This window comes from Branchiostoma floridae, chromosome 6 (genome assembly GCF_000003815.2).
Source record: "Branchiostoma floridae strain S238N-H82 chromosome 6, Bfl_VNyyK, whole genome shotgun sequence".
NCBI classification, from domain to species: Eukaryota; Metazoa; Chordata; class Leptocardii; order Amphioxiformes; family Branchiostomatidae; genus Branchiostoma; species Branchiostoma floridae.
The window spans coordinates 16,397,683-16,422,110 of record NC_049984.1 but is presented as its reverse complement, the minus strand read 5'-3'; the positions used below and the strand labels follow the sequence as shown (position 1 = coordinate 16,422,110).

Below are 24,428 nucleotides of genomic sequence, written 5' to 3'. Positions count from 1 at the left end.
ATACAGTGTAAATGACAACAATTTTTCTAAACATAACCGTTGGTATGACTGTAGATACAAAACTGTAGCAATGTTTACTTGATGAATTCTTTACAACAATTTTCAAACCCGTACAAAACCAAAACACACATTCAAGTCACTAAATGTTCACTATCATACATGTTTCTCCAAGAACATATTTTCAGCTGTATGCAAACTATATAAAAAAAAGGATTTTGAATTACTTTTTTCTCTTATACTTGTCACGAAAAATGAAGTAGACAACGAAATTAAACATTAAGAATAAATAAGCATTAAGTAAGCATGATATTAAGTTGATACCCAATTCAACCAATAAATAAGGTGGTGGAAATGGAAACTATTTTCAAGTTTATGTTGATATTTGTTTCCTATTCTATGCATGACATTCACTTCTGAGGTCCCTGGATTTTCTACTACTGTCATGTGGTGCTATGTGTATACACGTACATACAAGGGGTGATCAATAATAAAAAAATATCAATAAGTTATCTGCCTCACCCAGAAATAATAAGCACAACTCAGATTTCGAAGCATAGATGTTAAGTATAAAGTCTTTCATGAATGTGTACGAAAATTCAAATCATTGTGATCATCACTTTACAGGCGACACCCAGTAACGGTAGGTAAGAGAGAAGAAAAAAGAAACCCATTGAGCTGCGACCTGAGGTGTGAGGGTCAACTTGCTCTGCCCAAAGTCAGACACCAACTTCTTTCTACTTGAAATACAAAGGGAATCATTATCAAACAGTTTGACAATGTCGTAAGAGAATCTACGGCACGGGGAACTCGTCCCACACATGTTTGATCACAAGTAACCCTTGTTTTTCTCGCCACTTACCTACTGATTTTCAAAAAGGCTTTGCCTGGAAAGTAATGACTGCAATGATTTGAAATTTGGAGGATATTGATAAAATGCCTCGTACTACGAAGTTGTGCCTTAAAATTTGAGTTGTGCTTATTATTTCTGGGCGAGGCCGAGAACTTATTAATCTCCCCTCAGACTTAGTACCGGTAGGACATACTAACCACACACTGTATAACACGTACATGTTAGCACAAAGCTCTTTGGGTTAGTCCTGAATATTATAATAGTATTTCACCTTACACAATATACAACATATAGGTATGTCTTAGTCTTCAAGTTTACTTAGAAAAATTAATCTTCAGGAAATATTTTGTGTCTTTGGCAGTTCCTCAGTAAGCTAATAAAAACAGAAAAATACAACAACAAAAAAATACAGTACATACATGTATTGTTTCTCAAACTGAGGCTGATGCATATACTTTAGTTCTATTTATTTAAGTTATTACTGTAGAACTTTCCTTTTGGTACACTTACAATGTGTAGAATCTTCAAATTTAAAGATTAAGCGAAAATTGCCTGATTCAAAAGTGGGACTTTTGAAATCCTTAGAGAGTTTACCCCAAAAGACGTTTATATAATACAAAGTACAAGTCTAGTACAAGGCGTAAATGAAAACAATGATATAGCCACATCTTACCTTTGTAAGGTATATTACTGTAATGTGAAAGAAAAACCTGAAGGAGAAACTGTGAAGTTTCAACTTAACCGAACTGTTTATGAAGAACCAAGACTGTCATCTATTCACAAGTTTTGTAACACATGGAAGGATCAAAGAACTGTTTTTCATGTGCCATCATATAAAAATAAAGCTAACATTTGGATGCAAAATTATCACTCAAGATCCTTTTGCACAGATGTATGCATGGTTTCTGAGACTTGGGTATGTTACGGTCAAATTTTCCAAACACAAATGGCAACTTCATTGAAACACAAGGGGTCAGTGATTTTACCATTTTACTGTAACTAATTTTAGTATCTTAGTCCTTAAAGGTACCCACAAGCCGTTTTCTTACTCTTCTGCAGGTTGTTAAGTACTAAGCACATTTTCCAAACCGAGACAATACTGTAGTAGCTGTATATGTATACTTTACTGTTGCAAAAACACATCAGTATCAATGACTTCCATAGTGATTCCTTGGCTGTCTCCCCCTGCATCCTCACTCCCCGAGTGGGTGGCACTGTTGCCTTGCTGTTCCCTCTCCCGCTCCACCTCCCCTGCGTGGACGCGAGCGATGTGGATCTTGAGGTTCCCCTTTTGCCCGTACGGCTTGTTGCAATACTGGCAGCTGTAGGGTTTTTCGCTTTGGTGCAAGTACATGTGCATCTGTGGCAATAGAATGAAATAAAATATATCATAGTAACATATTGCCAATGTCCAACTTGTGTCAAGGTTTTATGGTAGCAAACAGTGCAACTGTGCTTTCAGCTAAGCATGCCAGGTTATCCCTATTTTTCCTGATAAGTGTGCTGCACACCCCAATTCTATCGCTGCAATATCAAATTGTACAAAATGGAGTGTACAAATCGAGTACTGTAAGATGTATTGAAGTTGACAATGATTTGCGTTAAGGCAAAGTTAAGGAAAGGAGAAAATGGAGTGTTTGCAGTAGAATAGTGTTTGTGATAGCCTTTTAGTCATACGGCTACAGTATTGGAAACACCAGTGCCTTTAGGGACAACCAGTCGGATGTAGTGCATTGCATAGTACATACATATAGTGCATAGTACATACATGTACATGTAGACAAGGAGATAGACCGACAGGAGAAAACAAAAATTTTCAGTGGTTTTGACTTCGTGGTACAGAGGCCATTGTGAAAACTAAAACCACCACAAACTTAAATGCATTTCCGGGATGCAATGTAGAATACATTTGTATCTAACACACACCTGAAGGGCGTTGGACTGGTTAAAGGATTTGCTGCACTCGGGGCACTCGAAGGGTCGGTCCCCGGTGTGGATCCTCACGTGTCTCTCCAGCTGGCTGGGGCGGTGGAACGATTTCCCGCAGGTTTCACACGTGAACGGCGCCGGCTTCTTGGACTTGTCAGGACTGTTGGCCTCATGAGTCTGAGGGAGATAACGATGTTTACATCAGAAAAAATGTACCGTTTGTAAAAGGGTTAATAACCAATACATGTAAAATGCATTGAAAGAAAGCATTGCAATTACAATTCAGAATAGATGTATAATTATTATAGACAATTATGAAATTATTATAGACAATTATGAGTAGCACTGAAAAATGTATACTCCTCATGCATTTTGAGAAACCGACTATGGCTAAACCCATACAATCCTACAGTGTACATTTTCACCAATACCAAGAAGCAAAAGAAGCTGAACTTCCATGCTACACAAGATCTATGATTCATTTACATCTATGTTTTGTCTTTGTTGTAACCAGAGCTTGGTTGGGCTAAAAATGTACATTATACATGTAGGTATTTGTTCATTCAACACTTGGGTAGTCCTCCCAATGTACCTGCATATGTTCCTTGAGATGGTAGGAGCGTTTGAAGGCCTTGTTGCAGGTCGGACAAATGTGGTTCCGCGACGGACTATGCTGTTCTCGCTGGTGCCGTTTCCACTGCGGGGACTGCGTGAAAGACTGCCCGCAGTCCTGGCACACGTAGATCTGCCCGGTCTCCGAAGTCTTGTCGGGCTGAGCGCTGCCACCCACCCCGTCCTGTTCCTGCACGGTCGGGATCTCGTACGCGGTGATCTCCGTCAGGTCCGCAGGGTTGCCCTGGATGGATTCCTGTGACACCAGCACGGAGGAGATGGTGTTGGTGATGGAGACGCTTGGCTCCACCAGCACCCCTGTCCCTGGCACTACGCTGTCTCTGACAGACTGTATGGCCGTCGGGGCTCCGTCTGCCGACACCATGACCCCCTGTCCATCCTCCCCTAGCTGTAGTGCCTGGGCCGAGCTTGCCATGACTTGGGTAGGCATGGAGCCTGCTTGGATGGTCGCAGGAAGGAAGGTTACCGCTGCTAACGAATTCGAAGCGCTGTTGGAAGCGACCATTATGCCTTGTTGTTCCTGAGAGGACGACACCACACTACTTGATGGCTGGGATCGTATCGTGAGCTCCTCCCCGATGCTTGTTGAGGGGTGGACTCCCCCCTGGATGGTAAACGCTACAATGCCACCCCCCTGGGATGTGTTAGCGAATCCCACGGCCTGTTGGTGAGGGGTTCGGGTGCTGTCATCATCCATCTGAGACGAGACCCCTGATTGGACGTGGGTTGCCATGGTGAGCCCAGCCGTGCTTGTTGCGTCTGATGGTGTTAGTTGGGTGTGGGCTGCCTGAACAGAGGTAGCTGCGGTACCTGGAGTGGACAGTAGACATACATGTAAGGCAAGGAAGATGTCTGTATGGACGACCCAGGCTCAGTGGTACCCAGGGTGGGGTGGATGGGTCAAGCTACAGTAACTGTGCTGTAGTTTGTAACATTAGAGATCAGTGCCTAGTTAACCCACCTGTGGTAGCAGCACCAGGAGTAGTCTGTATGGACGACCCAGGCTCAGTAGCACCTAGGGTTGTGTGGATGGGTTGTTTTATAGTTCATATCGATCAGTGCCAAGTTAACCCACCTGTAATAGCTGCACCAGGAGAAGTCTGTATGGACGACCCAGGCTCAGTGGTGCCCAGGGTTGTGTGGATGGGTTGTTCCACCTGCACCAGACTGCCGTCCGTGTTGGTGAGCGTCTGGGTGACAACGCTGGTTCCCACAGACCCCTGCTGCAGGGACTGCTGCAGCAGGCTGGGGTCGATCTGCACAGTCTGCAGAAGGTTTGGATCGATGGAGGCAACCTGTGGACAGAGGGTGTGTTGTTTATCAACTGTTGTTTGATCGAATGTACCTGACTGTTAACAACAACTAGCAGTTCAGCCAATGATAGCAAGGCGATCTGTGGTTAAACCAACGAGCCCATTACCCATTACCTTTAAGTGGCCTTCAGGTCTTGTTATGTAAAGACAAGTGAGCCACCTTTCATCCTGAAACGATGGGAAAAAAATCCATCGAAATCAATTAGGAAAACATAAACTGAGATCCACTTCCTCACCTGTACAGCCCCCTGTCCTACATTAACTGTAGTGAAGGTCAGCTGCATGCCCTCCAGACCCTGTAGGATGCCCGTCACCACTCCGCTCTCTGACGCGTTCACGAAACTGTCCAGGCTGCCGCTGCTGATGGGCAGCAGGGTTGTCTGACCCTGGGACAGCAGGTTCTGGTCAAGGGCGGTCAACGGACCGGTCAGAACCGCCTGGCTGGTCAAGGTGTTCGGGTCACCTGTGGAAAAGGCAAGGAACAGAGATACTTTAGTTGGATGCTATGTTCTAAATTACCAACTTGTTTAGAGTCTGGACAGAACTTTCAACAAGAGACCTGTATGCCTGAATGCATATCCTTCTGTATTATGGAACTATTTCAACCATAAACAAAAACACACACACACACACACACACACACATACACACACACACAGGGAAAACCTCCTTTCTTCTACTACCATGAAATACAATTTCATCAAAACCACCGCGAAAGTATGGATGAATTCAGAGTATCATTAAAAACTATCTCAGTATGGTTCCTTTAAAAAACTACCTGTAATTACTGTGAATAGCATAGTTTCATCAGGTTGGTACGTCACTGAATAAAGATACTCTTTTTACACAACCAATACTTGTAATTTCTCTATCGTGGCTCACCCGTAGTGAGAAGGTTGATTGGTTGCAGCAGCTCAGCCTGGCGCTGCGTGGGTTTCCTCTTCTTGGGGGTGCTGGGCTTGAAGTGGGAGGTGATGTGGTTCTTCCTGTGACCCGAGGTGCGGAACCGCTGCTCGCAGTGCGGACACTTGAAGGGCTTGGCACCGGTGTGGAGCCTCATGTGGACCTGGGACATGTACATGATTGTATGGAATAAATCAACTTTCAACAAAAAGATTACTGACTAGTGAATCCTTTATCCAAGATCTTTTACAGATATGTAAAAAAGAAATACATCATCTCAATGTACACCACTCTTGAATAAGTAGCAAAACTTCTATCTGTAACAAATTTACCAACTTCTGACAGTATCATTAACACATTGCATAAAACTATACATCCAATTGAAAGATATGAACATCTAAAATGCTGGCTATTCTATACGGCTGGCTGATAGCCTCTATTCTTTTATGATGGGCAACCTACGATAGATGACATTACAGAACTTCAAATGACTTTAGTTAGTAACGTCTGAAACCTTTGGGGTCTAACAATGGGACACACCTTGAGGCTCCCCTTAGTGGAGAATGGTGAGGAGCACACGTGGCACTTGAAGTTCTTGGACCCTGTGTGGGTCTTGACATGGCAGTCCAGAGTGGACTTGACTGTAAACCGCTTCCCACACTCGTCACACTGAAGAGAAGGAAGAAGTATTAGCTTGAACTTAATTACCTCAGAGAAAGGAGGTTTTGTTTTTGATGTCTGTTTGTCTGTTTGCTTGTCTGTGTTTCCACATCATGTCTTTTCTATAGCATATGCAAGTCACTTTCACTGCAGAGGTACAGGAAGTAAAGTTCAGAGTTGCCAGAATCAGTAATTCATTAAACCTTGAATGTAGTGCAAACTGACAGACATTCCAGGTCATGGTGTCAATGGAAGAGCCTACTTGCTCACAGGGAGGTATTTGTGATTTTCCATCCACATAATTTCCATATGATAGTCATATTCACTGAAGAGTGACAGGATGTGATGAATGTTAATTAAAAGTCACTTGCATAATCAGTCTTACATGAATAAACAATCAAGCATGACATACATGAAATTTTATGGAGGTATAAGATTCAACAGAATAATACATGTAGCATTGAACAGTTTGAAAGAACTTTTCTTTTCACTTGAGGAAACTCTTAAAGATTACCTGGAAAGGCTTCTCTCCCGTGTGTATTCGTACATGTCTGACGAGATCACTTGGCTTCTTGAAGCTCTTGGGACAGTGTTTACACTGGTTAGGAAACTTTGGCTCCTCCCTGTACAGCTCCTCTTTGTCCACTACCATCTCGCTCACTCGACTGCGCTCCGCGGCAGACGCGATCAGGACTTTCTCCGAAACAGACCGAGCTTGTTCGGGCTGCGATTTCGCCAGCTGGTCTGCTTCTTCTGCTGGCAGTTGGATGATGTTTGATCGAGGCCGCCGGACGACCGGACGCTCTTTTTCGGTCTGTTTGTCGCAGTGTAGCTTCATGTGGCGCTTGCAGTGTAGGGAAGTGCGGAAGGTGTCGGGGCAGTACGGGCACTTGAAGGGGCGGATGGAGCTGTGGATGATCATGTGACGTGTGAGGGAGCCATTGGTGGTGAAGCGGGCGTCACAGATGTGGCAGTTGTAGGCCTTGATGCCGGAGTGAGTTCGCAGGTGAGCCTTAAGCACCCCACTGGACACAAAGCACCTGTAATAACATAAAGCACAAAATGTCACAAGGAGTACAACTTCCATATTCTATAATGCTTCAAAGAAGTAAACAAATACAATGCATTGTAATGCAGGTTTTTAGCTAAGCATGCGTCCAGATGTCCTTTGGACCCACTGTTCTACAAATGATTAAAAATCGGATCCCGTGGATGCCTATAGACATCCCTTACCCTGGGGAGCAGATTCTCTGGCCCTGCTGTCAAGCATAAGATTCTAATTGACCAGGGATGCTACCTAGGTTACATGTGACCTGTCTGCCAGTAACTTTGTTGAAAGCCACAAAAATTTGTGCCTCAGAATGCAGGAAATAGTGTTTTAGAGAATTATGAATTTCAAAATTGTTTGAGGGAGGACTTCCCCAGACCTCCTACAATACTTGCACCTGCAGTCAAATTTTAAAGTTTGCCACAGCAATCTACAATCTTTAAGCATTAAACATGTACAAGAACAGTGCAATTGTTGTTGTTTACCTTCCACATTGTTGGCACTTGTAAGGCTTCTCGCCTGTGTGGGACCTCACATGCTGCTTGAGATGAGAAGACTTCTTGAAGGACTTGTCGCAGTACGGACACTTGTAGACGCGGCGCCCGTCCTCCGTCTCCTGCTGTACGATAGCCTGGCGCATCAGGTCCCGCGAGATCCCGCCGCTGTCCTGTGGTTGGCTCGTCTGTTGCCAAGGCTGTGGGGTCAGCTGAGGACAGCACATTTAGTGGGTCAATACATTGATAAATACATTTCGATTCAAAACAGTTGACAACAAAATTGTTTTCCATATAGCAGATAACTCAAAGTACTAGTTAAAGTACCTTTAGTTAGTGACAGTGTCACTGACAAGCAGTAGTGGATGGTACCTGAAACTGTTTCCAAAATCATATCCAGTTGCTTGAATAACTGCTGCATGTCTTATCTTCATCAGCATAAGAAAATCATTCATACCAAGCCAAATACAAGGGCTATGATTGTATGAATAGTTTTGTTATCAAGTAATTTTTTTTTCGAAAGGCAACGCAACATGTTAGTAAATCTTAACTGTCTTTGCTTGATTAAATTGTTTAACACCAGTACTGAAAATTTGTGGAATTAGTATATCTTGTTTGATTAGAAAATTCCTGCAAAGGTTCGAAATGAAATCTACATCTCCAAGTCTAATGCAGAGAAACGTGATGACCAACACAACCTTACTTACTAGACAACTGAGTGTGAGTACCACATGTATATTAACTGCATTTCTGCATACTGAAAAATCATCTATTTCAGATCAAAAATTTCATGTCCTTTGCCATAGGCGGTCCAAAGAAAAGGCAAAGGTTGGCAGGTTTTCGTAAGGGTCACTTGATAACCAAAAACACACCCTTTTTGTCTTAGGCCTAATGGTTAAGATAGCATAGCAGATAAACTACCTGGTAGTTCTGCATCTGAGTGGCAGCGTCCAGCTGCTGTTGTAGCTGCTGCACGGTAGCGAAGGTGGAGTCCTGGTTCATACTGCCCGTCCCGCTGAAACTGGTGGACGTCTGGAAGCCCTGCTGACCAAACTGGTTCAGGTGCTGGTCCTGGGTCAGGCTGTCCTGGCCCTGTATTGTGGTACAAAATATAAAATATGTTTTTTCCGCAAGACTAACTTTCAATCTGTTCCAGGTATGTATCTCTCCTAACACAGGGAAAGAATGACACATAGTATTACACACATGTACTGAACAGAGACAGAGTCTATTCAGTTTGAGTCCATACTTCCAGACTAACCTTGCATCAGCGTCCTGCTTCCCTGAGGACTCTCTCTGCCCATGTGTACTGAACAGCGGTGTGAGATCTACTCTACATCTCAAAGGTCTTTGGATCAATGTTTCAAATGTTTGCCTTTAATAAATTGTTTTTACCAATTGTATCATCCAAAAACTTAGTCTCCAAGCAGAGGTTGGGTTGCAAAGATAGTAGTAGCCGGGATTGTACCAGCTCGCTCCCCTTCGGGGAAACCCAAAACTTGTAAGTATTTGTCCATGTACGCACTGTTTGGTACGTACATGTATGTAACAAAAAGGGAAACAATGAGCAAAATTGGTCCCTGCTCAAACAAATGAGGATGAGAAAGGTAAAGGTAAGGTCATGTACAGACATTTCAACGAAGTATTTTGTATATAGTTTTCCCACCTGTGCTCCTGACAGTAAGTCCTGTACACTCTGTCCCTGTCCTGCTGTCCCTCCCAAGTCCTGCTGGTCCAGCCCCAGGCTCAACAGCTGCTGGTCACTCATGCCCATGTCCAGCGACTGAGTGTCCTGACTTGTACCTGGTGCAGGACACAAAACAGATTTACATTTGCATCTGAAGATAACTTATAAGCTGGCTTTTAGCCAGATGATGAGTCCACATGTCTTTTGGACACATAAAATTAGATTAGACAAAATTAGACGAACTAGACGCCCTTACACTGGGGAGCTCATTCTCTGACTAGCATAAAATCATGATTGACCAGGGATGCTACTAGGTCACTTGTGGTCACAGTTGAAGACTGTCTGACAGTTATTTTGCCCCTCAGGATACCTTAGAATGTACCATTTTAACTTAAAATTCTCTAAAACTCTGCATCATGGAAGGTGGGCACCCCGACTCCCTTACAATACTCGCGCCTATCACTTCTTGCGACTCGCCAAGAATTTTGGACCCCCTATAATAAAATCCAAGCTAAAAGCCTGCTTTTGATGTGTCTCAAAATTCTCAGTAAAATCTTTCATTTATCGGTTTGTAACTTTGTTTGTGCCATCTTATCACCTTGCTGTTGCTGCTGCTGTGAATGCTGTTCCTGCTGTTCCTCGCTGTCGTCGCCCTCCCCGGCGACAGCTGCTGCAGCTTGGGATAGTGCCTGGGCTGCCAGCTCGGCGCGATGCGTCCGCATGTGTTTCTTACAGTTGACGGATGTCTTGAAAGTCTTCTGGCAGTACGGGCACATGAAGGGGCGGACCTGTGCATCGTGTACAAAAGACAAACCAGGTTATACAGATGGGCTAACCAGTAACAGACTTACAGATAAGAGCAAGAAATTTTTGCATGAGGCCTAGGAAAAAAAATGTTGTGTGTTGTGTTTCCTGTTTCCCTACCTACATGTACCCTAGAAAAACCTGCCAACCCTAGACTTTTTTCCAGCTTCAAGTTAGATTCTTTTTCAAAATGCTTCCTATCGAAGTAAAACAATGCTTGTCTTATCTATAAAGTTCTTCTTCTAATGAAGGAAAAATGTATATATTAGATTAAAATTAAAGTTTGACATCGAAAGACATGTGTCCTGAGGCTCATGCATTTCATGTCCTCATGCAAAATTTATGTATCACTAGAGTTTTGGCCAGCCTATAAAAAACTACAAAAAAACTAGAATCCCTACCTACCGACACTAATTCAAAAAAGGCAAACATAAAAAACATGCAAATATTTCGAAGATTTTTGTCACCTCGCTATGGGTGGACATGTGTCTCTTCAGGCTGCCATTGGTGGTGAACAGGGCGTCGCAGATCAGACACTTGTACGCCTTGATACCGGAGTGGGTCCGGATGTGCGCCTTCAGCACGCCCGACGACACGAACGACTTCCCGCACTGCAGGCATTTGAATGGTTTCTCTCCGGTGTGCGAGCGTGTGTGCTGTTTCAGGTGGGACGACTTCTTGAAGCCCTTGCTGCAGAAGCCGCACTTGTACGGGCGGTCCACGCTGCTGCCCTGGGAGATGAACTGGTTGTTACCGTTGGGCAGGAACTGGTTGAAGCTGGAACTGTTCCTCGGGGGTTGCTGGATATAACCTGTAAATAAAGGCATAATCTTTGCTCTAGACATGATCCTGCCATTGCAAAATGCAGTGTGCACATTCACAGGATGAATGAATGCTTTTAAGCATTTTTCACTTTAATCTTCCTGGATGTCTCTTAGTTTTTAAGGCAGAATCCACATATTAGTACAATGCATCTGTCTTAACAAACACAAAGTGCTTTGTATTCTCCAAGCAGACGTTTTGGTTGAGTGGGCTAGGAGTGGCCACATTTTTTTAATGTTTCTCTCTCTCTTTAATCATGGCCACCCTAGCCCCTTTGAGCTTCTTAGTTTCTTGAGAGTCTTTCCAAATTGAAGAATTCCTTGCTGCTCAGTTTTACAAGAAACCCAGCTCAGGGTTTGGAAGACTTTTATCAGCCAGGTTTCCCAAGGCGGCAAGGCGGAGTCAAAAGCCAGGTTGTACCATCAACATTTCAGGTTGCCCCACTTCAAGTTATTACTAGTACTTTCTTCAAATCAGCTACTTATCCATTGTCTTTTCTTTTCTTCCGGTTACATGTTTTATCTTATCAAGAAAGAAAGAAAAAAAGACAACAGGTCATTCTCACTGTGCTACCTGGGTTTAAAATCAAGTTGCACTAAGCAAAATGTGGATGCATATGGCCGCTATGCATGTTGTTATTTCAATCACTGATAAGAAACCCACCTGTATCAGTGATGAGGATGGGTTCCTGCAGAGGGATGTCCTGTAGTTGGAGGTTGGACTTGCTGAGGCGAGGCTTGGACATCTTCCGGCTCTTCCTCTGCTGGGGCTCCTTGAAGTGGGAGGCGATGTGCGTCTTGCGGTGGCCCGATGTGCGGAACCTCTTGTCGCAGTGTGGGCAGTCGAAGGGCTTGGCACCCGTGTGAAGCCGCAAATGTACCTGTAGTGATGGTCAATCACATGATGAGATTCACATTAATTCTGTTGATGTTGAGAAGCAAACTATTTTTCAGTAGAATTATTAAACTTGCTCTACTAAAGGCCTTGTGACATAGAATCTGAAAAGGCTATGTGGGTATATAGCAGGAATTGAGAAAATTAAAGTACACTTGAATTCACAACTTACAACTTGACAAGCAAAAAGTGTCCATAAGACAGTGCATGTTTACTGATTTTGGTAAGCAAACTGTTTTTTCTAAAGGCTGTTTAAAATTGCCCTTCAGAGCCCTTGTGGCTATAAGGCTAGGCAGCAGAAATTGCTTGGGTGCTAGAAATTAACAATTTGAAAAGCAAAAGTAAAATTCCTTTCCTACGTTTTCCTTCCTTCCTAAATTTTCTTGATTGCAGACTCTAATTTGTTATATACCCAAACCACACACATGTAGGTGCAAAGCCTCATTAGAAAAACAAACTCACACCAACTCAGTTTCTTTGATTTGGACAAATGAGAGGAATTGAAAATGTCTGTTTTTCTAAAATGTTTGAAAACCAAGAAAACAAAGTAGTGTGAACAAATGTAGACACCTTCAGACTTCCTTGAGTGGAGAACATCTTCTCACACACGTGGCACTTGAACTCCTTGACGCCGGAGTGCGTCTTCATGTGCGCGGTGAGCGTGCTCTTCACGGCGAAGGCGCGGAAGCACTGACTGCACTTGTACGGCTTCTCGTGGGTGTGGATGCGGATGTGACGCACCAGGTCGCTGGGCTTGCGGAACTCCTTGTTGCAGTAGGTGCAGAGGTGCATGCGGATGGTCCTCTGCTTCTGCCCTGTGACGAGCTGCACCTGGGATGAAAGAAGGAGCTAAAAATAAGAACTGTTTTAATACTTGTGTGCATCTGATACAATAAAGCAACTGATATGAAAAAGAGCATTACTGTTGGGTACAACTGAGTACAGAAAAAGAATGATAAAAATGGATGACAAAATGGACAGTAAATGAATTAGGATTATATTATGTCTAATATAGTAGCAGTATTGTTAGTAGTAGAAGTAGTAGTTTTAATACTAGTAGTGCAATTGTAGTAGTACAAAATGTACTAGTAGTAGTGGTAGTAGTAGTAGAAATAGTAGCAGTAGTAGTAACTATAGTTAGTGATTGTTTGTAATCTCAAGTACTAGTATTTGATTATACTGGACAGGTGTAGTAGTGGTAGTAGTAGTAGTAATAGTTTGTAGTCTCTAGTATTTTATCATACTGATAACTTGGTCCCTGACACAATGGTAGGCAGCAGTCAACTAGTCTACACAATTTGAAGAGTGTCGAAATTACATCTTGTTTCTTATATCTATGTGGTACAATCTAGTGGCATAGGAGATATACAGAAGAAAAGAATCTTACCTGCGTGGTTGTCTCCCTGGTTTCTCCCGTAGCGTCGTTCATGGTGTCACCTGTCCTTGTCTGGGTTGAGATGGTGACCACAGGGTGCTGCTGTACCTGTTGTGCTGTCTGCGCATCCAGGGGGACAGCAGTCAGCCCGCTGTTCTCAAGAGCCTGAAAAACACACAGTCAGTAAAATCAGTGCCATTCTTTTATTTGTATTTGTATCTTATGATATACTATAGTAAATGTAATATCACTGATACAGCAAGGCCTATTGTTTGAGCCAGTAAACTTTTGAATCTGTCCATACAAGTATCACACTGACAGAAGATTATACTCCATCAATAAAAAACTACTGTTACTACCTGATGCTGCTAGAAACTTCTGTTGCCAATACGGCAAGGCCTATCTATGGAGTCAGATACAAAATACTTTTTCAACCAAAAGCTAGGTTGCAACATCAATATTTCAGGTTTCCCCACTTCCAAATTATTATTTTCTTCAAATCAGCTACTTGTTTGTTTGTTTGTTTGTTTATTAGGAATCTCCATTAGTTACATTGAACTATTCTTCCTGGAGTCCTTTACACACAATGAATAAAATACATAACAACAAATTATACAGATAATGTTGATCAGACAACTAGCATAAATCAATCATTAACATTCTTAACTTATCATATTATGCAATACATTAAATTACTCATAACGTCAATCAATCAATTCATCATTATCCTCATTCAATTAACATAAACAAAAACATTATTATCATATCATATCATACATGTACATAATATTATCATATATTAGATATTGTGGAGGTCAGAGGTCATGAAATATACAGATGGGACATAGTCAAGTTTACCACCATGAGCTGATAGGTGAGTTTTTATGTCTTTGAGTTTTTGTCCAGGACCAGATTTTTACTTTGAAAACACGTGGATTTGAGGATGTAATGTGAATTGGTAGAGTGTTGTATGTTTTGATAGCTCTGTATAAGAAGGTTCGAGTAATGGCATTAGTTCTGGGTTTAGGTAGCAGGAATGCTCCTTTCTGCGCTAGTCTTGTGTTGTGAGAATGTGCGGTGTTAACTGTTTTTGAATGACTGAAAATGCATTTTGGCTGTTTTTCCTTTACAACTTTATGGAATATGTTGATAGTCCCTGTGAAAAGTCTTTCTTTTACTGAGGGCCAGTTTAACTGATTATGTAGTACGTCTAGGTTTGCGTCAAAACATGCACCTGTTGCCAGCCTAGCTGCTCTATTCTGGATAACTTGCAGTTTGTCTAGGTGGGTCTGAGGCGATGAGGACGTAAGTACTAAGCCGTAATCTAGGTGAGATAGGACCAAGGTCTGTATCACAGTTTTCAACAGGTTGGTAGTGAAGTATTCCTTATATTTCCTAATTGAAGCAAGAGCTCCTGCCATCTTCATCTTTGTTTTGTTTACTTGTAGAGCCCATGAGAGCTGCTGATCCACAGTGACACCTAGTAAGTCCGCCTGTTCCACCTGTGTAATGATTTTGCCTTCGATGGAAAGTTGTAGCTTCGGCTTCCTTTTTAGCCTATGTGGTGAACCCAAGACGATTGATTTTGTTTTGCCAATGTTGAGGATTAACTTGTTTGTCCTCACCCAATTCCATATCTTAGACAAGTCTGTCTGCAGCTTATTTTGTAATTCTGTAATGTCAGAAGCTGATGTAGATGGGGTGGAATCATCGGCATACATCACAACCACACTTTGGGTAGTTACCATTGGCAGATCGTTTGTGAAAATACAGAAGAGAAGGGGACCGAGGCAGCTGCCTTGGGGTACGCCACATTTTGTTTCAATGAATGATGAGTAGCTTCCATTCACAAACACGGCCTGTTTCCTGTTTTCTAGGTAGCTTCTTGTCCAGTTTATGGCAGATTGTGTAAAGCCATAACTTTGTAATTTGGCCAGACAGATCTCATGATTGATAACATCAAAAGCAGCACTAAAATCTAACAAAACTGCTCCTACTAAGTTACCCTTGTCTATTTCTTCCAGCCAGTAGTCTGACATTTGTGTGAGCGCGCTAGAAGTGGAGTGGAAGCGCTTATACGCATGTTGATTACCGGAGAAAATATCATTTGATACCATGTAAGTTTGTATTTGCTTCTGACATATTCTCTCCATGACTTTACTTATGACAGGTAATAAGCTTATTGGGCGACTATTTGGTCCATTGAGTGGGGAGGATTTGTCTTTTATTAATGGAATTACTTTAGCTTTCTTCCATTGGGAGGGGAAAATTCCTTGCACAAGGGAGCTGTTAAAGATGTGGCAAAGTGGTTTGGCAATGTAGTTAGCACACAGCCTCAGCAAGGTATTGTCTATATCATCGTGCCCGGTGGCTCTGCCAGGGTGTAGTGATTTTAACTGTTCTTCCACCTGTTCTACTGATACTTGTTGAAAACTGAAAGAGCAATACTTTTCAGCCATGATATGTTCTTTAATTGGTTCGACTGCCTTGTCTGTGTCAGGATCGTCGCCACTTGTGAGTCTTGTGACTTTCTCAGTGAAGTAATTGTTGAAATACTCCGCAATTTCAGCTGGTTTCAATAAAATTTGTCCATCTGATTCAATAAAGTTTGGTGTCTTACTGATGTTTCTACCCAGCATTCCATTTACTGTTTGCCACAGTCGCTTGCTGTCGTTATTCCTACTATGTAGGTCGATCTGTTGTGTGTAGAAGGTCTTTTTCTTTTTTCTGTTTTCACGGACCACTATATTCCGCAGTCTTCTATACTTATCCATTATCTTTTCTTCCAGTAACATGTAATTCTATGTCTTATCTAGCGCTACCGGGTTTAAAATTCAGTTGTGCCAAGCAAAATGTGGTTGCGTTTGCAAGTAAGTAATTCCAGCACTGTACATATAGGATTGTTCCCATCCGCAACAAGCCAGTGTACCTACCTGCTGCAGGATGTCGGAGCTGATGGCCCCCTCCCCTGCTATCTGCTGCAGCTGCTGCTGTGTCATCACCCCACCGTGCTACAGAGAATAAACACATGTTCAGCACATTCATTTCCATGTACTGATCAAACACAGGGGTTAACAACATTACATGTATATCATGGTGGGTATAGTCTTTGAGCTCTGTTCTACTTATTCTTTAATAGGAAAATGAGAAAAAACATTGGGTAGTTGATTTTTAGTATGTAGCATTCATGATCTTCTGTTCTTTATTCTAATGTACAATAACTTTAAAGTTCATATGTGTTGCTTAAGTTATTCTGAAGAAAACTAAACCCAACACAAGAATTTAACAATTTTGTTAGTGTGCTCATACTATTAAAACTGTATAATCAAATTAGTGTTAAAACCATTATAGATTAGAAAAAGAGGCGGAAATTCAGATGCCTCACCTGCTCTGAGAGGTCGAGCAGCTGTTGGATGGCATCTGCTGCAGGTGTGAGTGACTGTCCTGCAGTCACTGTTTGATTCTGACTGGTTTCTGCGCTGGTGACTATAGGGAGCTTGGCTGGGACCTGTTGTGATTTGCCATACATGTAGATCTATCAACCATATCTTTTACACGATCACATTGTTATAACATGTGATTGGAAAGACTCAAATCTGAGAAATATCAATCATTTCTCTTTCTTAAGTGAATTATCCTTCATTCATTATGTAAATAAGGTATTGATTGACATTACATGTGTCCATTTCTCAATTTTTGTGGTGAACGTGACTAAGATATGGAAAATATATGACTGCAAAAACAGAGCCAAAAAAAAACCTCCCCGTGAATCAGTAGCCTATTCCATTGACCCCATGACCTGGAAAGTCTGCCAACCAAGGTTGATTAATTCATTGACTAATTCTACCACCTCCAAAGTCTATATCCTGTCCCTCTCACAATTCATATGTTTTTTGTCATCACTTAAGAATCCTGTCACTTAATACGTACGTGTATAGTATATGAAATAAACGTAACAAATAAACACTTAAACAAACAAGACACATGGTCACAGAGGTGACAAGTCTTCCTCCAAAGGTGAAGTGCTCACCTGTGTGGGGGGTCCCTGATCAGAGTGCACGCGGCTGATGTGTGCGTTGAGGCTGCCTAACTTCCTGAAGACGCAGGTGCACTCTTCACAGGGGTAGCGTGGCGTGTTCTCGTCCTCAGGTACGGTGTGGACACGCAAGATGTGGGCACGCAGGTTACCCTTCTGGGAGAAACCCTGCAAAAAGGAGGAAAGGACATTTGATGTCTTGTATGCATATTAGAGGTATGCATATTGAGATCGAAATACCACCTGCATATGCAGGTTAGTGCAGGTAAAATTGGAGCTGTGCAGGTATTTTTGGTATCTACCTGCACCTAACCTGCACTGGTCCATGTACTGGGTTTTATACATAAATGTAGGTGTATAATTGTTATTAGCTGCATTGACTGTTACCACCTATTAATTCAAAGTGGTAAAATTTGTCTGGTGCAGGTAATTTTCAATGCCACCTGCACTGGTGCAGGTATGCAGAAAAAAGTATTTCGAGCCCTGGAGTGGTTGTGTAAAGACAGAGTGAAAGAATGGTGTGAAAGATATCAATTAGCTAAAGGACTAGTCTGCTCTCAACAGTATATACATGTGTTCAATTTCTTGTAAGTTGTAGGTTGAAAAATAAATTAAATGTGCAGCAAAAATGTCCTATACAGAGACATTTTGGTGCATGACAAGGTTTTGGTACAACCGGAAATTGTTGCAAATATGTCTTAATTCTAACTATGTATGTATGTGGCACACTTTTAACCATCCAGGTTGCATTACCCAAACATGATGGAAGTCTATAGATGCTTTGGCTAGTCCTTGAGGGGTCTATTAATATTATACAATTTGCACTTCCAGTCACACTGTGGTAAATGTAGATACAGACCACACAAACAAACACACCAAAAACAAAACCTCCAATCCATACACATAGGTAAGAAGTACCTGGTTACACAGATGGCACTGGTGCGGCTTGTCTCCGGTGTGCTTGATCTGGTGGATCTGCAGCGCCCCCTTCTGGTTGAAGGCTTTAGGGCACTGTGGACATTTGTAAGGCCTGTCGCCTGGAAACAAATGATAACCATGAGTTAATATTGTTCATTGAAGATTAGGGTCAATCTCAGCTACAAGACATTTGGTCACCACACACTTTGCAACAATATAATACAAAATTTGATAAAGAGGAATAACCTGGTCTTAGTCATAATCTAAGTGCAATCTACCTAATATCAAGAAACTTGCATTATTTTATTGACACTATATTGATTAGATGTATACTCTCTAAGCAGAGGTTAGGCTGTGAATATTATTGACTGTTAAGCATTTTGTAAAGCTTTTTATTTTGTCAGATTTTCTTTTTGTTACCAAGGTCGGAGGCAACCGGAGACTATCCAATTGGAGAGACTCAGTACAGAATATACAGCTACAATATATATTCTAGCTAGCACGCTGAGTTATCAAAAATAGAAGGTAATATTTAGCATCCATACATAGTTCAGTTCTGATTCTCTTCTAAGCCCTGCCTTGTAAAGAATGCATGTAAGTTAAACTACACAATGGCCACAAGGTAGAGCAGCACAAGTTAAAACACCATGCCAGTCTAAAGCCCAGCACACCATATACATGTATATCACTATATATATACCTGTGTGAATTCTGTTATGGCGCTCCAGTTGGCTGGGTTTTTGGAAGGTCTTGCCACAGGAGTCGCACTTGTTGATGAATGAAGATCGGTCAAGGTTTTTCCGATGATTGCGTGGTGTCAAGAGAGTGGTCCTATATGAAGAAACACAGAAACTTTTATTCATTTCTCCCTCTCTGTAATTTCGGGGTTTTAGGATCAGTGGGAAGTTATGTATTGACAGCTAAGACAGAATAACATATCCAAAACAAACATTTATTACTTCCGTGAAATATGTAGATTTTGTGATCTCTTAGTAACATAGCCCTACCCATTACAGATGTTAGTGATCTTCCCCTTCCCTTCTTCTCTTAATCAATCCCAGCTGTTCATAAGAGGTTATTTGTAGGGGATGGCCCACCAGGTGTAGATGAACTATCCCACACAGGGCTCTAGCCAGCGTCCGTTTTTCCGTCAATCGACGGAAATTTGCTGCGTGTGACGGAAAAATTTTAAAACCAATCCGTCAACTTTGACGGACAAAAATCTGATAAAAAACTCCTTGGTGGAAGCTACAGGCTGCTTGGGGACGCCGTCCATGGTCGTAAAAGCCACACACTTGTTTGTTTTGCTATTGTTATGATTGTTGATAATGTGTGTCGGTGACCTTTCGCATACGATAATCTCATTAAAAACCCATTTTTCAAGATCTCAGTTCAGTCTCTCTAACTCCTAGAATAGTGTTTTCGCAACAATGGGAATTGGTTGACGGAAAAAAAGTTTGAGCTGGCTAGAGCCCTGATCCCACACCACTTTCAGGAAAGGGCTGTCTTCCTGTAATGCTGCAGTACCTAAAAATAGTGCTAGGGGGCCCAAATTGCCATGCTTCTTTGAGACCTCCATAAATACACACATACCAAAATCCACACAAATCCACCAAAAGGACTTTAAGCTATAGGTACAAACACATAAAAACCATAAACATCATGGAAGCTCATCCGTGTTGGTACGTAGCAACCATAGTACAATGCTAAACTTTCTTCCAACACAGCGGAAGACAGTGGGCGTTATAAACTTCCTGGTACGTTTGACAACTGCTGACATCACCTATCTGCTAGATCACATATTAGTATTAAAGATCATGTGTCTATAACTCAAGTGCATTCTGAAGTGATTGGTCATCAGTATTGATTCTGAAGAAGGTGCCAGTGGTCGTTGAAAATCTGATCTGTGTACATCGGGGTACCCTTGTGCTGGAAGATAGTTTAGCATTGTACTTTATACATAACCATAAATGGTAACAAGAAGCTACTGACTTGGCCTTGTAGTGTTGCCTCATGTGGTTCTGCAGGGAAGACGCAGAGTCGAAGTCCTTGGTGCAGACCTTACAGGGGAAGGACCTCGTCCCCGAGGCTTCATCTGTATGGTCCTGCATGTGGCGGTCCAACTGGCTCTGCAGGCTGAACTCCTCCCCACACTCCTGGCAGATGAGCGTCTGGGAAAACAAACAAACAAGTAAACAAACAAACAGACAGACTAGTTTTTTTAGAAAGTTAGGATATTTGTGCTTACATTCTGAAGTTATGGCTTAATGAAAGAACACTGAGTCTTTGCAAAGATACTTGCAATTGATGATACCAGATTTTAAAACATGGAACATTTACTTTAGCAATGTTGGAATTTTCAATGGAAAGGACACTACAGTTATATTAGATTTCCATGGCGATCTGAAAGGAAAATCAGAACCAGTGGTCAAATTCAACAAGTTAATGATAGACAGGGAGATATTACCGTTGGATACAAAAGGAACCATGCTCTGTCCAACAACACTGATCTCTAGAGTTTATCATATGTACATGGATTACGTACTACTAGTATGTCTTAGTAGATAGCCAAGCTGAAATTTTGAAAACAACTCCATAATGTACATTAAATTCATTCCGACCAACTCAGATGTTGACAAGCTTTTAAAGTTTTATAGTTCCTGGGCATTTCATAAAGAGAAATGTTGATATTCAGAAGTATTTGCAAAAGATAGTATTACACAACAGTTGCAGACAGTGATGTTTGTTTCAAAATAAAAGTACCTCTTCTTTCTCATGCAGCATGATGTGAGACTTCAGACTGGCCACGCGGGAAAACTTCTTCCCGCAGTCGGGGCAGGTGGGGCTGTCTGTGTTGTGGATGGCCGAGTGCAGCATCAGGTTGTACTCCACGTTGAAGGACAGCGTACACTCGGTGCAGCGGAACGGTTTGTCGTCCGCGTGCTCCCGCAGGTGGCGCTGGTACGGAGCCCATTTGGTGAACTCCCTGCCGCACACCTCGCATTTGTGGGGTTCATCGCTGGTCGGAGCCAACAGTGCAGTATCCCCATCTCCTGTGGTAGTCATAATACAGTATTGAGATTAGTTAAAATCCTTTTCACACATTTTGGTGGGCATTGCGGTGCATGTTCATTTGTACAATTTGCAATCTTAATAAATCAAATCAAACAGCCTTTGCCTCAGGTCACAGTTGTGCAAGCATTTAACTGCACAAGGCTACTTGTGCAGTCATAGTCCACTAGTAATAAGTGGTGTGTGTTTAGATATAAATTATGATACATTTTCTCATGAGTACTGAGCAGGAGAAAGCAGTATGTAGGTACCATCATTTTAAAGTCTTATGAATATGAGGGTAGCATTAGTACTATGTACAGGGAAACTGCAATATTTTCCCATCATCACCCAGATCTGATTTTTGCCCATACAATTTTTTTCACTTGCACTAGTTGCAGTTGGCTGCAAGAAAAAGATCCATCCCATCAAGGAGCTATTGACAAATGATTGATAACCACAAAAAACACATAATTTTGGCATTTTTTTAATGTGATATCATATGGTAGAGCCTGGATAAATACGGGAGACTACTATACTAGTACTAGTGTAGCCTAGTGGAAAAAATGGTGACCTGGACTCTTTCAAATAAAAAGTTTCATGGTTAAGATCCTTGATCATTTTGATGATTAGAAAGACTAGCACAAAGCAGTGTGGAGAGCATTTTTGGAAGGCATTAATGTTGTCACCAGAAGATCATAAAATGAATTTGAAGGAATTGAACTGAGTGGGAGCAAGGAGCAAGGAGGTTAAAACCCTTCTTGGTGGGAGAAAGGGGCTGCCCCCAGGGCCCGGGTACTTTGCAGTTTTTTCTTCTGGATATTTCATGCCCGTAGCTAGGATTTTGGTTGGGGGGGGGGGTATTTTTAGTACTTGTGGGACCATCGAGCGCCGCAGGCGCGAGAGTCACGCCAAAGGCCTAGGGGGGTCCGGGGGCATGCTCCCACAGGAAAAATTGAAATCTTAACCCTCTGAAACGCCATTTCCTGCATTTTGACAGGCAAAATTTGCTGACTTAAGTTTAATGGAATTTCTCTTAAAATAAACAAGGTTTTTGGCATAAGTCTTTGAGGCCGACTCCCCCGACATATTTTCACCATGTCCGATACCAAAGGCGGGAGGCGTTGCAATGGTGGTCCGGGGAAATTTTGAAATCTGGACCCTCTGAAAAGCCATTTCCTGCACTTTCTGGGGGCAAATTTTGCTGATAGACTCACTAGGATTGAATGAAATGTCTATCGGTGAATAATGCAAATCAGTCATGCCTTTGAAAAAAAATCTTGGACATGAAAAAGTGGACCTTTGAGCATGAAAAAGTGGACCTTTGAGTGTGAAAAAGCGGACCTTTGAGCATGTGTGTGTGTGTGTGGGGGGGGTGTTCTTCTGAACCCCCCTGGCTACGGGCATGTATTTTGTGGTTGAACAGTGGTTCTCAAGAGATTCCCACTTGAGTCATCAGGAATTGGTCATAAGGTTCTTATATTATACATGTGCATATTGTCCTGAACTAGTATAATGAGGTTCCACTGTGCCTACCAGACATGTAGTAGTTCAAATTCAGCACTATTTTTAACAGTTCAATAATCTTTTAACAATAATGTTTCACTTTATAAACAGATTAAGATAAGTCAATACAATGATGTACAACAAATCAACAATATTGAAAAATGTCTTTATTCTGAGTGTCATGAATAAGGTGACCGTTATGATTGATATTCATGCTGTACATTGCATACTGGTACATTTATCTTTTAGTTGCGAAGACATAAACTAACTCCTAATCTCTAGACTAGTCTAATTAATGAAAGATGGCAAATTATGGAGATTCCCTGATATTGATAACCATATAATTTGCTGCTTCATCCTATTGAAAAATAAATAAATAAAAAAGATTTCCATGTCATGAATATTCAATTAGATGCTCAATTCTTTATTTGCAATCACAACAATGCCAATATCATAACCAAGACTTAACGAACGGAACACAGGGTAAAGTAGGTCAGGTAAGAGACGACCTGGGCAGGTCGGGATCGGATCAACTGGAACAAATAATTTATATTCGGAAGATAAAATTATATTTCACACGCCGTACGCATATTTCACACGTCAGAGATGCCACTAAAACACATAGATCAATTTGAGGTACTTTGTATCGAAAACGGGGCATCAATAAACCAAGATCACGGCTAAGATAACGTTGTGAACGGTTTTAGCATCATTTTGCTCAGTAGGTAACGGCTCATCTAGTTGGAGGACATGCGAGGGATTCACCACCGAGAATTTCCTTGTACCAAAAAAATGGCCGCTAGGAAAAACTCGGGGTCAACCCACGCCGACCCCACGTTTCATCGATCCTCACTGAGAGAAGTTCTGGAGTAAAATATAACAGTTTTTAGCACTCATTTCTCTCGTAAACGCTGGGTTGAAGATCTTCTGGCCGGTTCTGTGAACTGTTTGCTGCTGCACAACCCTAAACTGTGGCCTGCGTGGTGACGACAGCCAGGTATCATTCCGCTCCGGCATATAAACGCACGCATACCCGCATAGGAACAGTTTTCAAACGGGACTAGCAGCGGTTTTTATACATATTAGGACGATTTCATCCGCACGGAATGCTGGCAGGATAAGTGAAGAAAATTATTTCAGGCTTACCTTGGGTTGGAGGGACGGCTGGACGTATTTTTGGTGGTCTTCCGCGCGGCATTTGGCGGTACTTTCAGTGCAACAACATAAACCAAGATGGCGGTAAACAGGATTCGGCTTCGGTTGTCTCAGAACGAGGCTGCCATCATCGCGCTGAAAGGAAACCGCATCACAACGCTACAAGTAATATGTAAAACAAATAAAACATTAGAAGAACACCATAAATTCGTACTACCCTAATACTATAAAAATCGTTTTGAAATAAACATTTCAATTTTAATGTGATGTTATTTGCATAAACTTAGCTTGATTAGGTACAGAATAATCAAATACTTTCCGCTAATCTATTCCGTGTTGATGTGAGCCGT

The 24,428-nt window shown here is 41.9% G+C and overlaps 1 protein-coding gene across 2 annotated transcripts; it reads right to left on the bottom strand.

Annotated features, from left to right (window-relative positions):
• Nucleotides 1-1,069: 1,069 nt before the first annotated feature.
• On the bottom strand, nt 1,070-24,300 carry LOC118417246 (zinc finger protein 236-like). Of its 2 annotated transcripts, none has more exons than XM_035822724.1 (24): nt 24,070-24,300; nt 21,130-21,419; nt 20,359-20,537; nt 19,067-19,197; nt 18,367-18,485; nt 17,443-17,616; nt 16,798-16,920; nt 16,346-16,423; nt 13,425-13,577; nt 12,608-12,868; nt 11,807-12,023; nt 10,789-11,132; nt 10,116-10,305; nt 9,497-9,633; nt 8,752-8,922; nt 7,822-8,042; nt 6,803-7,328; nt 6,169-6,297; nt 5,608-5,791; nt 4,962-5,188; nt 4,488-4,707; nt 3,372-4,222; nt 2,777-2,956; nt 1,070-2,210 (listed from the first exon to the last, which is right to left on the bottom strand). In XM_035822724.1, exons 1-24 carry the CDS (start codon nt 24,119-24,121, stop codon nt 1,974-1,976), a joined length of 5,394 nt encoding a protein of 1,797 aa, XP_035678617.1. In that variant the 5' UTR covers nt 24,122-24,300; the 3' UTR covers nt 1,070-1,973. The 2 variants fall into 2 exon arrangements, with proteins under 2 accessions (XP_035678617.1, XP_035678615.1); XM_035822722.1 differs by having other exon boundaries at nt 12,608-12,886; nt 24,070-24,299.
• Between the last annotated feature and the right edge of the window lie 128 nt (nt 24,301-24,428).